Below are 11,695 nucleotides of genomic sequence, written 5' to 3' on the forward strand. Positions count from 1 at the left end.
ACCTTCTCTTGAAAGTCTTGTGTCCCAAGGGGTCCTATTAGAGGATGCAGGTCTACTTGATCTTCTAGACATAAAAGAATGTTAGCAGAGTACCACAGTTAGAATGTATATACAAAGTATGAAAGCTTGTACAAAGGATTACAGGTAAGAATTAAAGATAACCAACACTATGCCCTGCGGTGGTCACCAATGTTAAGAGTTGTGTAAGTACAGGAGTAAGAAAGAATTACTATATACAAAATGTATATGGGAATAACTAAGAGCTAGTATTGAGAATCAGAATATATGCACAGAATATATGCACAATATAGGCTAGGTTATCAGGAATAACAACTCCTAACAAATAGTCTAGCAACTATGAAGTGCAGGTGGTTGGTTATGTATAGTACCTTTAGACTAATGTTACTTAAGCCTAAGTGACTAAGGGTATGTATACTTAAGGTCTCTGGGATAGTACCTTAGGTAAGGAGGGTTACCTGACTAATGTACAGGATTTATAGGATTTGCCTAATGAGTATAGGACTTATATATGCTTAAGTAAGACTTAAGACTTATGGGGTTTACCTAAAATATATCTAGGATTTATGAGATATTGAAGATAAAGCTATCTACAATATAGGGGGTATGGTGGATTGGAACACTATCACTCAATCACAACAATCCTTACAGTATTGTTGCACTATACTCAATGTTGAACTCAACAACTGTGACAGTCAAGGGGCACAGGGTTGCAGTAAGTACACTAATAGGTTACCCTGTGTCTGTTGGGACTGGCCTATGGTCTTAGTGTGCCAAATAACCTCCTATGCTATTTACAGTGAGTCAATCACTAAAGTAAATGCGCAGATAAGCTGTTAAAGGCTTGTGTGTATATGTCAATATATAAGAGTAAAAGTAGGATGCATTAGAAGCATCTTCACAGGGTCCTTTTATACCCTGAGAAGGCGCACAAACAAGTATATACATGATTGATACCAAGAGGGGGTACAGGAGGTACATGTGGCAACTGAAACACTTGAGGGAGCCAATACTTTGGTACATAGTAAACAAACAACAATTCCTAATATTTGCCCCAAGGCAATGTTTGCCCCAAGGCAGTATTTACCTGTGTGTGTCCTTAGGTGTCCCAAGGCTAAGTGTTTCATCCTTGGAGTAAATAGTCCCAAAGGTAGGATACCTCTGCATTGGGTACTTACAGTAAATGGAGCATAACTCTGCCAAATGTTGTCCGTTTTGGGAGTTTGACCCAGCGTTCTGGAGCGCACAAACAGGCGCACCTAAGTTAGTATATATCCTTCTTTAAGGATGATTGCCTTCTGTTCACTTAACCTAAGAACTCTGTATCAGGTCTACAACCTTTCTGCACTATAGGTACTTGGGAGATCCACTTATACAAGTTTAAGTTATTTGAAATCTTGAGGCACAGTATATCACACAATTGAGGGGGGCAAGCCCAAACCAAAGAGTGACAGTCAACAGTAACAGTGAGTGGTAAGAGTGAAGGGTGCCCTCCAAGGGTATGTGAGAGTCCCCTTTTATACCCTAGAGTGGCAAGGTTATTGAGTCATTCACCTAGTCAGAGTATGAGTATGACTTGCTTAGGACTGTGCTTCCTAAGACTTTGATTGGTGGGTAGGAAGGCACGGATATGACTAGGATGGAATGTGGCTGCTCTTGGGTTGAACTGCAATTAGTTAAAAATAGAAACATCTAAATACATGACTCAGTCTATCAAGAAATGCTTGGCAGCCAATGAGCACTTAGAGTGAGTCATTAGTGTGAGTCATTCTGGTGGCAAGCAGAATGACTCATAAGCAGGATTTGCAGTGCCACTAGAAATTACTAAATAAGGAAAACTTTAGGAATCTCATGAGAGGTATGACTCAACTAAGCTAGGAATAAGGTTGATTTCTCAAGTTAGAGCTAGTCATGTGATGAGCTAGATGTAAAGATATGAATATAATGATTAGTAAGGTACATGAGCCACATAGATAGAACCTTGTGAAGCTAATATCTCCATGAGATCTTATTGTATGAGCACGTGACAGGCAGCGTTAGAACGAGCGGAAGGAGCTCTATTGAGCGATATGTAGCACATACAGTTAATATGAGCATTACATAGAGTAATGACAGGAATAATGGAAAATAAAAGACAAATGGCCATTAAATCAGAAAGTTAGATATATGCAGATTATAGTGGATGGTGAGCTGTGATTGAAATATTGTGTGATACATAACACCTGTTTACCAGTTGAGCATCAGGCAGCAGCAGGAGCTCAACAATTGGCCACACTTTAGAGTCTGTTGAATCTCTCCCAGACAAAACTCTCCTGTCTTCTTGTTTGCCCACCCTGGATCCCAAGGAGAACAGGACTTGGAAGTGAGTTAAACTTGCATACATTTGGTTGGTTTGACTCAAGTTGTGTATGCTTCCCAATCACAGCTCCAAAAATGACCCAGAAAATATGGAGGCACCTAAACTAAGCTATATGTAAGTTCATTTGCATAAATTTGCTCACAAAAATGATAATTTTATTTTGATTGATTTGTCTCTCCTACCCAAACATAGTGGAGCTCCACATGCCTTTGCTCAACAGGATCAGCACAAGAATTGCAGCAAGACTGCCTTGTCAAGCTGCTCCCAAAGTCCTCCACCAGCAAACTTGACTGCCCACCCATACAATGCATGCCTCACCTTGTATGAGACACAGCCCAGGACATGCAGTGGCTGTGTCCACACTATGATTGAAGGCCAGCAGCAAATTGGACAAACCCCAATAGAGTGTCTTGTCACTAGGAAGGCCAAGTACCAATATGTGCTCAAAAATGGCCACCTATTTGGCAACAAACATGGGTGCTATTTCAACCCATACAGAAAGGCCTGTGTGAACAAACAGAACTGCAAGCATATTGAGAAGGCACAGGGGTTCCAGGTTGGGTGCAGGGGACCAGGCTCAAAGCCTTGGTTTGAGTTAATTGGACTACATGATGATTATGACATGGTGCTGGATGTTTGAGTGAGTTTATTCCTGTATTGACTATATTCAATTACTGAGTTTATTGTGTAAGGATTGGCCCACAAGGCCCTTGTGTTATACTGCCCTCAAACTCTTGACCTCAATCCAGGTCAGAAATTGACCTACAAGAACTATGGTTCCCAGAAGCAAACCCAGATCAGCAATTATGTGAGTGGTTTTCTTTCAGCACAGACTACCTCTAATGTTTGTCAATAGATGTATAAGCATCATAAGTTCTTATATCACTTCTTGTCCTAAATGTCTGTAAGGACATCAAGGCAGCAGGTGCTTACAGCTGGAAGTAACTAAGTATGTAAACCGCTTAAGGCGGTGTGGGTGCTAATGTGGCTAAGTGTTGTAACTGTCAGAGTCTGATTAATAAAGGATGGGATAAATGCCTAAAGAGGCAGTGCTGGCTTTGGGGATAAGCAGAAGACTGCAACCAACACTTGAGATAGAGAGATTACTTGCCAAATATGGCACAAGACCCCTTAGAGTAGAGCAAGAGAGTGGGGAGAGTAGTCAGTAGATTGACAGGAGGTCAAGTCCTGGGCTGAATGCCAGAACTCTCCCTTCATTATATACATTGTACAGAACAAGGGAACTGCAAAGTACAAAGGAGAACAATGGAAGACATACTACAAAGGTATGGGTAACTAAGAGAACAATAGAACAATGCAACTAAGGACATATGGTAACTAAGTAACCAGAGGACAAAGCTAACAGGCTAAACAAAAGGACCATTCACATTCCATGTTGATTGCTCTGCCAGGGGAGTCCTGCATGGCCTGTGGTCATGTTGGGAACATCCCCTGGTCCATATAATTCGTAAATTTTAGATAAAAAGATAGTAGAATAATAGGGTATCTGTGTTCATGCCTCTTGGGTCATGACAGTAACTGCACTGTAAGGTGGGCTACTTGCTAGTGGCAGGTGCTTGAGGCTGTACTACTACAAGACACTGTTGACATAATCTACTAACTAGGCTATACTACCGTAACTAAGCCGCTTATGGCAATGACAAGCTATCTACTGGTGGTGTGGAGGGCCCTGTTATAGAGTAGGGTTTTAGAGACTATATAATTAAGTACAGAATACAATAAAGTGATTAATGGATCAATTATATATGGATATAAAAGGCAATAGACTAGCTATATAAGGGTAAATTAGGTTAGTAATCAGGGTGATCCCTACACTTAACAAGTAATCAAGCAATTACTGTAGATGCAGGTAGTTGGTTATGCTTATACCTATAGTGTGAAAGTTAGTACTGAGTCTTATTTACTTACTGTAATTTATCTGGATTTGTTAGTAATTTATTTGACTGAGATTGCACTAAATCAAAGTGTATATGCTGCTTTCAAGGCCTTAAACTCTCCCAACTGACTTACTCAAGAGGTTCAGGGTTGCCCTAGAGCCTTTCCTAGCTACCCAGTATCTGTTGGGACCTTGCCAGAGGCTATATGCGCCAAGAGGCCTTACAGGTTAAGTTCAGTGAGCTTAAGAGGCTAAGAAAGCAAAATAAGACACTCTAAACTAAGTAAAGAAGATCCAATAGATCTTCAAGTTCACACAAGGGGTAAGAATGGGATGAAAAGAAGATGTATTCAAAGGGTCTCCCTCAGGGGGTTTATATACCCCAGAGGGAGAACAAATAACTATATACATGATGTACAAAAGAGGAAGTTACATGAGAGGTACAGTCTGAGCTATTTGATACATAAAGACCAATTAGTACCAATAGGTCCTAGTAAGATAGACCCAAGACTATCTGTAGAATGTTCTAGAGCATATATGACTAAATTACATTAGTGTGAATGCTAAAAATAACCTTGAGGCAAGGTAGGATCTCATAGAAAAAGCTAGAAACTTAAATGGTTAGTATCTCCATCAATCTGGCTCAGAATCAGGCAATTCATTTTTGAGAAGTGAGATGCCGGAGCCTCCAACCAATTGGTATTTGTCTGCATAGTAATATGCCTATTTCCCGCCAATATATTGGCGTTGGCGCGCCCTGCCAACCTTTGGCACTTATTTGCAATTACTAAGCGCTGGCGCTTGCATGCTTACCTGCACTTGTTCTATGGTCTGTAAGTACCGTTCCTACATATAAATGTATAATACAAGAAATGCTATAAATCATAGAAATAATAGTATGACCACTTTGCATAGTCAGACGTGTATATATGCAAGCACAATGAGGAAATAAAGTATAAAAGGTCTTGTAGCACCGCCAGTTTCCAAATATAGTAATATTCATGCCCATATTTGGATAGAGCAAGTATGATTACTTGAGTTTGCACTATTCACTATTGGCAATTAGGGGCGCATATGTCTAAATTAGTCATTCCATAACAGTGACAAGCTATCTAAGTACAACAACAAAGCTGCTCAAGGTGGTGTAGAACTATCTAAGTAACTAACTGTCATGACCCAAGAGGCATGGACACAGATACCCTAATATTCTATTATCATTTTATCTAAAATTTACGAATTATATGGACCAGGGGATGTTCCCAACATGACCACAGGCCATGCAGGACTCCCCTGGCAGAGCAATCAACATGGAATGTGAATGGTCCCTTTGTTTAGCCTGTTAGCTTTGTCCTCTGGTTACTTAGTTACCATATGTCCTTAGTTGCATTGTTCTATTGTTCTCTTAGTTACCCATACCTTTGTAGTATGTCTTCTATTGTTCTCTTAGTTACCCATACCTTTGTAGTATGTCTTCCATTGTTCTCCTTTGTACTTTACAGTTCCCTTGTTCTGTATGATGTATATAATGAAGGGAGAGTTCTGGCATTCAGACCAGAACTTGACCTCCTGTCAATCTACTGACTACCCTCCCCACTCTCCTGCTCTACTCTAAGGGGTCTTGTGCCATATTTGGCAAGTAATCTCTCTATCTAAAGTGTTGGTTGCAGTCTTCTGCTTATCCCCAAAGCCAGCACTGCCTCTTTAGGCATATATCCCATTCTTCATTAGTCAGACTCTGACATTAGGTCAAGTTCTTGGCTCTGTGCAGTGCTCTTGTTAGTGCTAGCATATAATACTCTACTGGGTGACGCATTTGCCCCAGTATTGCTTAACTAGGACTATTGGTGGGCCAGCTTAGTGGGCACTATAGTCTTAGGGGATTGAGACCATCTGTGGTACCAGTACCTGGGGAATAGCTGAAGGTCATAAGGGTGTAATAATCAAAGACCCTGAGGGACTAAGCAGTACCTGGATTACTATAGGGCTATAGACTAGGAATCACCAACCTGACAGGTGGATACATTCACCTACTGCCTTGCAAACTTAGTCAGCAAAACACCCGCTTGCAGAACACCCACTTCTATATCACGCTTGTCCATAGCTGTTGATTAGTTGCAGGGGCTGTCCAAGGCTAGGTGTGGAGCAAAGTTTTAGCGCCTAGAGCAGGAATTTTTTAGTATAGTTTTTTGAACATTTTTAGGATAGTTTTTAGTAGTATAGCACTTTCAGTAGTATAGAACTCCTGTAACCTTTCTACTCTTTTCTACCTTTTATATTTCTTCTTCTTCTTTATTTTTCCACTTTCATCATGAGCAGCCAAAATCTCTTTGTTACTGTGGATCCTGATTCTGTTTCCATTGCACCTTCATTACCTGCAGAGGTGTCTCAGACCCTCACAGCCTTGAAAACCTTAATCATGGCTGTTAATCATAATTTGCAGGTAGCAATTGGTCAGATCCACAATAACACTGCTGATCTTGCTACTGCCAACAACTCTCTTCAAAACCATGATGGTGGCATCACCCAGATGGAAGGGCAAGTCAAAGTCCTGGAGAATATTATCTCTGCTCTGGCTGGTGCCCCTCAAGGTTCTGGTTCAGGCTCAGGCTCTGGGTCCAGGAGGCCCAAGCTTAACCTACCAGAGAAGTTTGATGGTAGTAACAAAGACAAAGCAGTTTCATTTAGGGTGGCTGTCTCTCACTATCTGAGGGTTTCATATCCCCAAGCCTCAGTTGAGGAACAGATAGCTTTTATTATCTCTTGCCTGGAGGGTAAAGCTCATGAGTGGCTTGAACCCTACTTAGAAGAGGATGTTGTCAATAATCACCCAGTGGCTTGGCTCCACAGTATCAATGGGTTCTGGTTGCAGTTCAATGCAAGGTGGAATGTCCAGAACAAGACTGAGAACTATAGGGCTAAATTCAAGACCCTAAAGCAAACCAAGTCTGTTCAAGATTACTACAAGGACTTCCAAACCTACTCCCAGAACCTAGGGTATAATGACATATCCCTAAGGGACTTTTTCTATGATGGCCTGTCTCTCAAAATCAAGGAGATGCTTATGGCTCAGGACTATGACCATAATGCCAGCAATGTTTCCTTAGAGAACCTTGCTGATAAAGCTCTGAAGATTGACCAGCGCCTAGAACAGTTCCAGGCACAACACAAGGGCCAGACCAACTCCTCTGGTTCCAAAAGTGGCACTACATTGTCAACAGGAGCCTTGGGCAATGTGACCAGGGATAAACTCACTGTTGGGGATAAAGTGTACATGATTGGACCAGATGGAAAAGCAAGGAAAGGCACCATTTCAAAAATTGGCAAAAATGCAAAGGGCATGTCTATTCCTACTGTGAAGTGGAATGATGGCACTGTGGTTGAGAGTAGCTTCAAAAGTCTCAAAAAGGACTCACATCCTGTAGACCCCTCTCCAGTCCAGCCAAAATCTTCCAACTCTGGACCAAGCCCTATGGATCTTGACTCTGCAGGAAAGGGCAAAAAACCTATTGTATGCTCTACCTGTGGAGGAAAGGGACACTATGCTAGCCAATGTCCTTCCAATACATACTCTGGCTATGAAGCCCATCTATCTGAGAATGAGTTGGAAAATGGGGACCTCTGAACATGAAAAGGCACCATGTCTCAGAGGGAATTAAAAACTTGGACAATTTAGAAATATTTTCTGTAAATAACATCTCTCCACTCAATATTTACTATTCTGCATTTCCAAGTATTAGTGCCCCCAACAAAAAAAGCACCACCCAGATGAAACCATTCTATGGGTGGGCTATGATTGACTCAGGAGCTTCATCCTGTTTCATCCATAAAAATCTTATTGACCAATATCATATACCCTTGGTCAGGAAGTCAATTCCTAGGTCATTAAAGGTCATTGATGGTCGTGATATCAGCTCTGGTTTGGTTGAGTTTGAATGTACTTTTGAATTTTTTATAGGTAGCCATAAAGAGGTTCTGAAATGTAATGTAGCAGACATAGGTAGACACTCAATTGTTTTAGGAATGTCTTGGCTCAAGTTACACAACCCTACTATAGAATGGACTACCAAGCGTGTAATGTTTAACTCTGTATACTGTAGTACAACTTGTTTTTCTTCTTCTTCTCATATTATCCTGGGAAACACTGGTGGGACTGCCAACCACCTTGAAAGTGTACCAGAAGACCTAGGAGGTGCTGAGGCTCCTTATGAGGCTCTTGAAAGTATCCCTAGGGACCCTGGAGGTGCTGTGAATCATTCACTTGAAGGCATCCCAGAGGAACTCTGTGACTATGCAGAGGTATTTTCTGAGGACAAGGTGACAGAGTTGCCTCCTCATTGCTCCTATGACTTGGAGATAGTCCTCCAAGATCAAACCAAACAGGTTAAAGGACCTGTCTATCCCCTTAGACCTTCTGATGATGAGGAACTCAAGAGGATCCTAAAGGAACAGCTGGACCAAGGCCTTATCAGGCCCTCAAAATCCCATTACAGCTCTCCTGTGATCTTTGTTCCCAAAAAGAATGGCAAAAGGAGGATGTGCATTGACTATTGTGCACTGAATGCCAACACAGTCAAGAACTCTTACCCCCTTCCTTTGATTTCCAATCTCATTGAGAAGTTAAGGGGTGCAAAGTGCTTTACTGCTCTGGACCTTAAATCTGGATATAACCTTGTCAGAATTAAGGAAGGAGATGAATGGAAAACAGCATTCAAGACTAAATATGGCCTTTTTGAATACCTGGTTATGCCCTTTGGGCTGTGCAATGCCCCAGCTACCTTCCAGCATTTCATGAATGATATCCTGAGGGACATCTTAGATGTCTATGTGATAGTGTACTTGGATGATATCCTTATTTTCTCCAAATCCAGAGAAGAACATGTTACCCATGTCAGGGAAGTTCTCAAAAGGCTACAGAAGCACAAGTTGTACTGTCAGCTTGAGAAATGCAGGTTCTTCCAGGATCAAGTACACTACTTGGGAATCATAGCCAATGGGGAAGGGGTATGTGCAGACCCTGAAAAAATTTCCAAAGCTGTTGATTGGGCAACACCCCAGACAGTTAAAGGGGTTCAAGAGTTCTTAGGTTTTGTCAACTTCTACAGGCGGTTCATTATGAACTTCTCCAAGCTTGCATATCCACTCTACCAACTGTTGCGCAAGGAGAACCCTTGGAAGTGGGGTGCTGAACAGCAGGAGTCTTTTGACAACCTAAAAAGAGCTCTGATTGAATCCCCTGTCCTCATTCAGCCTGATGTTTCAAAAGAGTTCTTCCTTGAGTGTGATGCATCAGATTATGCAACTGGTGCAATCCTTAGCCAAAAAGGTGGAGATGACAAACTCCATCCTGTGGCCTTCCTTTCAAAGAGCCAATCACCTGCAGAATGCAACTATGACATCTATGACAAAGAGTTGCTTGCAGTGATTAGAGCATTGAAGGAATGGAGAAACCTTTTGGAAGGCTCTGAAATCCCTGTCAAAGTCCTCACAGATCACAAAAACCTGGAATATTTCCAAACAAAGAGGGAACTTAATAGGCGTCAGGCTAGATGGATGGGATTTTTGGCAGACTATAACTACAGAATTGTTTACAGGCCTGGCTCCCAAAACAAAAAAGCTGATATCCTTTCCAGGAGAGAAGACCTGAAAGGGGAGGCTAAAGGGGGGGGTGAAGCCCCTGCACTTATTGCACCAGAGCTTTTTATATCTTCAATTCTCACAGACAGTGACCTCAATGACCTTATCAGAGATGCACTGCCTGATGACAAAACTGTTGCCAAAATCCTGAAGTCCTTGGAGGAAAACATTCCTGTTAAAGGCTGGTCTCTGGATAATGGGTTGCTCTACTACCACCAGTGCATTTATGTACCCAATGAACCAGAAATCAGGCGCCTTGTCCTTGAAAGCAGGCATGATAATCCTTCCACAGGCCATCCAGGACAGTGGAGAACCATGGAGTTGCTGTCTCGCCATTATTATTGGTCTGGGATGAAGCAATCTGTGGCCAAATACATTCAGGCATGTGACTCATGCATTAGAAGTAAACATTCCAACCAGGCAAAGATGGGGTTACTCCAACCTATTGATCTACCCAGAAAGCCTTGGGAGGAAATTACATATGACCTGATTGTTGGCCTTCCTATTTCAGAGGGATATGATGCAATACTCACAGTGGTGGATAGACTATCCAAGATGGTCCATTTCATTCCTACCACCTCTAAAGCCACTGCTGTTGATGTTGCAAATCTCTTTGTAAACTTCATATGGAAACTCCATGGGCTGCCCAGAAAAACCATCTCAGATTGTGGGCCTCAATTCAATGCCAAATTCCTGCGCCAAGTATACAAGCGTTTGGGGATAGAGCCACACTTCTCAACAGCCTACAGACCCCAAGTGGATGGGCAAAGTGAGAGGTTAAACCAGTTTGTTGAAATCTTCCTAAGGCACTATCTTAGCCATAGGCAAGATGACTGGGTTGCTCTCCTTCCCTTGGCAGAATTTGCATATAACAATGGGGTTCATGCTGGGTCCAAACACTCTCCTTTTTACCTCTGTTATGGGTACAATCCAGATTTCACTGTTGGGGATATTACTGTTACCCAAGTCCCTCAAGCAGATGAACTGGCTGAGTTCTTGAAGAGAAACCTGGAGGAAGCCAAAGCTGCATTAACCATGGCCCAGAACAAGCAAGCCTTCTACTATAATAACAAGCACAAGGCAGCAATCAAGCTTGAACCTGGTGATAGGGTCTTCTTAGACAGCAGCAATATCAAAACTTCAAGGCCTTCCCACAAACTTGAGCACAAGAGGTTGGGACCATACAAAGTCTTGGAGAAGATTGGCAAAGAGAGCTACAAGTTGGAACTTCCAAAATCTATGAAGATCCATCCAGTATTCCACACAGCTCTACTCCACAAGGAACCCTTTGATGAATTCCAGCGCAAACCCAAACCTTTGCCTCCTGTAATTACCCAAACAGGAGAAGAAGAATATGTGGTGGAGAAGATCTTGGATTCCAGGAAGCAAGGAAGGAACCTGTGGTACTATGTCAAGTGGAAAGGGTATGGACCAGAAGAGAACACCTGGGAACCCAAAAGTCACTTGGCCAATGCACCAAAACAGGTTGCCAAATTCCACCAGCTACACCCAGATGCACCTGGGCCTTGAAGGGGGGGAAGTGTCATGACCCAAGAGGCATGGACACAGATACCCTAATATTCTATTATCATTTTATCTAAATTTTACGAATTATATGGACCAGGGGATGTTCCCAACATGACCACAGGCCATGCAGGACTCCCCTGGCAGAGCAATCAACATGGAATGTGAATGGTCCCTTTGTTTAGCCTGTTAGCTTTGTCCTCTGGTTACTTAGTTACCATATGTCCTTAGTTGCATTGTTCTATTGTTCTCTTAGTTACCCA

At 42.1% G+C, this 11,695-nt stretch overlaps 2 protein-coding genes across 2 annotated transcripts; both read left to right on the forward strand.

Annotated features, from left to right (window-relative positions):
* Positions 1–6,582: 6,582 nt before the first annotated feature.
* RhiXN_02446 (Transposon Tf2-7 polyprotein) lies at positions 6,583–7,896 on the forward strand (the record flags this gene model as incomplete). Its single annotated transcript, XM_043322265.1, has 1 exon — positions 6,583–7,896. The coding sequence occupies one exon, from the start codon at positions 6,583–6,585 to the stop codon at positions 7,894–7,896; it is 1,314 nt and encodes a 437-aa protein (XP_043177761.1).
* Positions 7,897–8,294: 398 nt separating this feature from the next.
* Positions 8,295–11,438, forward strand: RhiXN_02447 (Transposon Tf2-7 polyprotein; the record flags this gene model as incomplete). Its single annotated transcript, XM_043322266.1, has 1 exon — positions 8,295–11,438. One exon carries the CDS (start codon positions 8,295–8,297, stop codon positions 11,436–11,438), a length of 3,144 nt encoding a protein of 1,047 aa, XP_043177762.1.
* Positions 11,439–11,695: the final 257 nt, after the last annotated feature.

Source organism: Rhizoctonia solani, chromosome 3 (genome assembly GCF_016906535.1).
Source record: "Rhizoctonia solani chromosome 3, complete sequence".
NCBI lineage: Eukaryota > Fungi > Basidiomycota > Agaricomycetes > Cantharellales > Ceratobasidiaceae > Rhizoctonia > Rhizoctonia solani.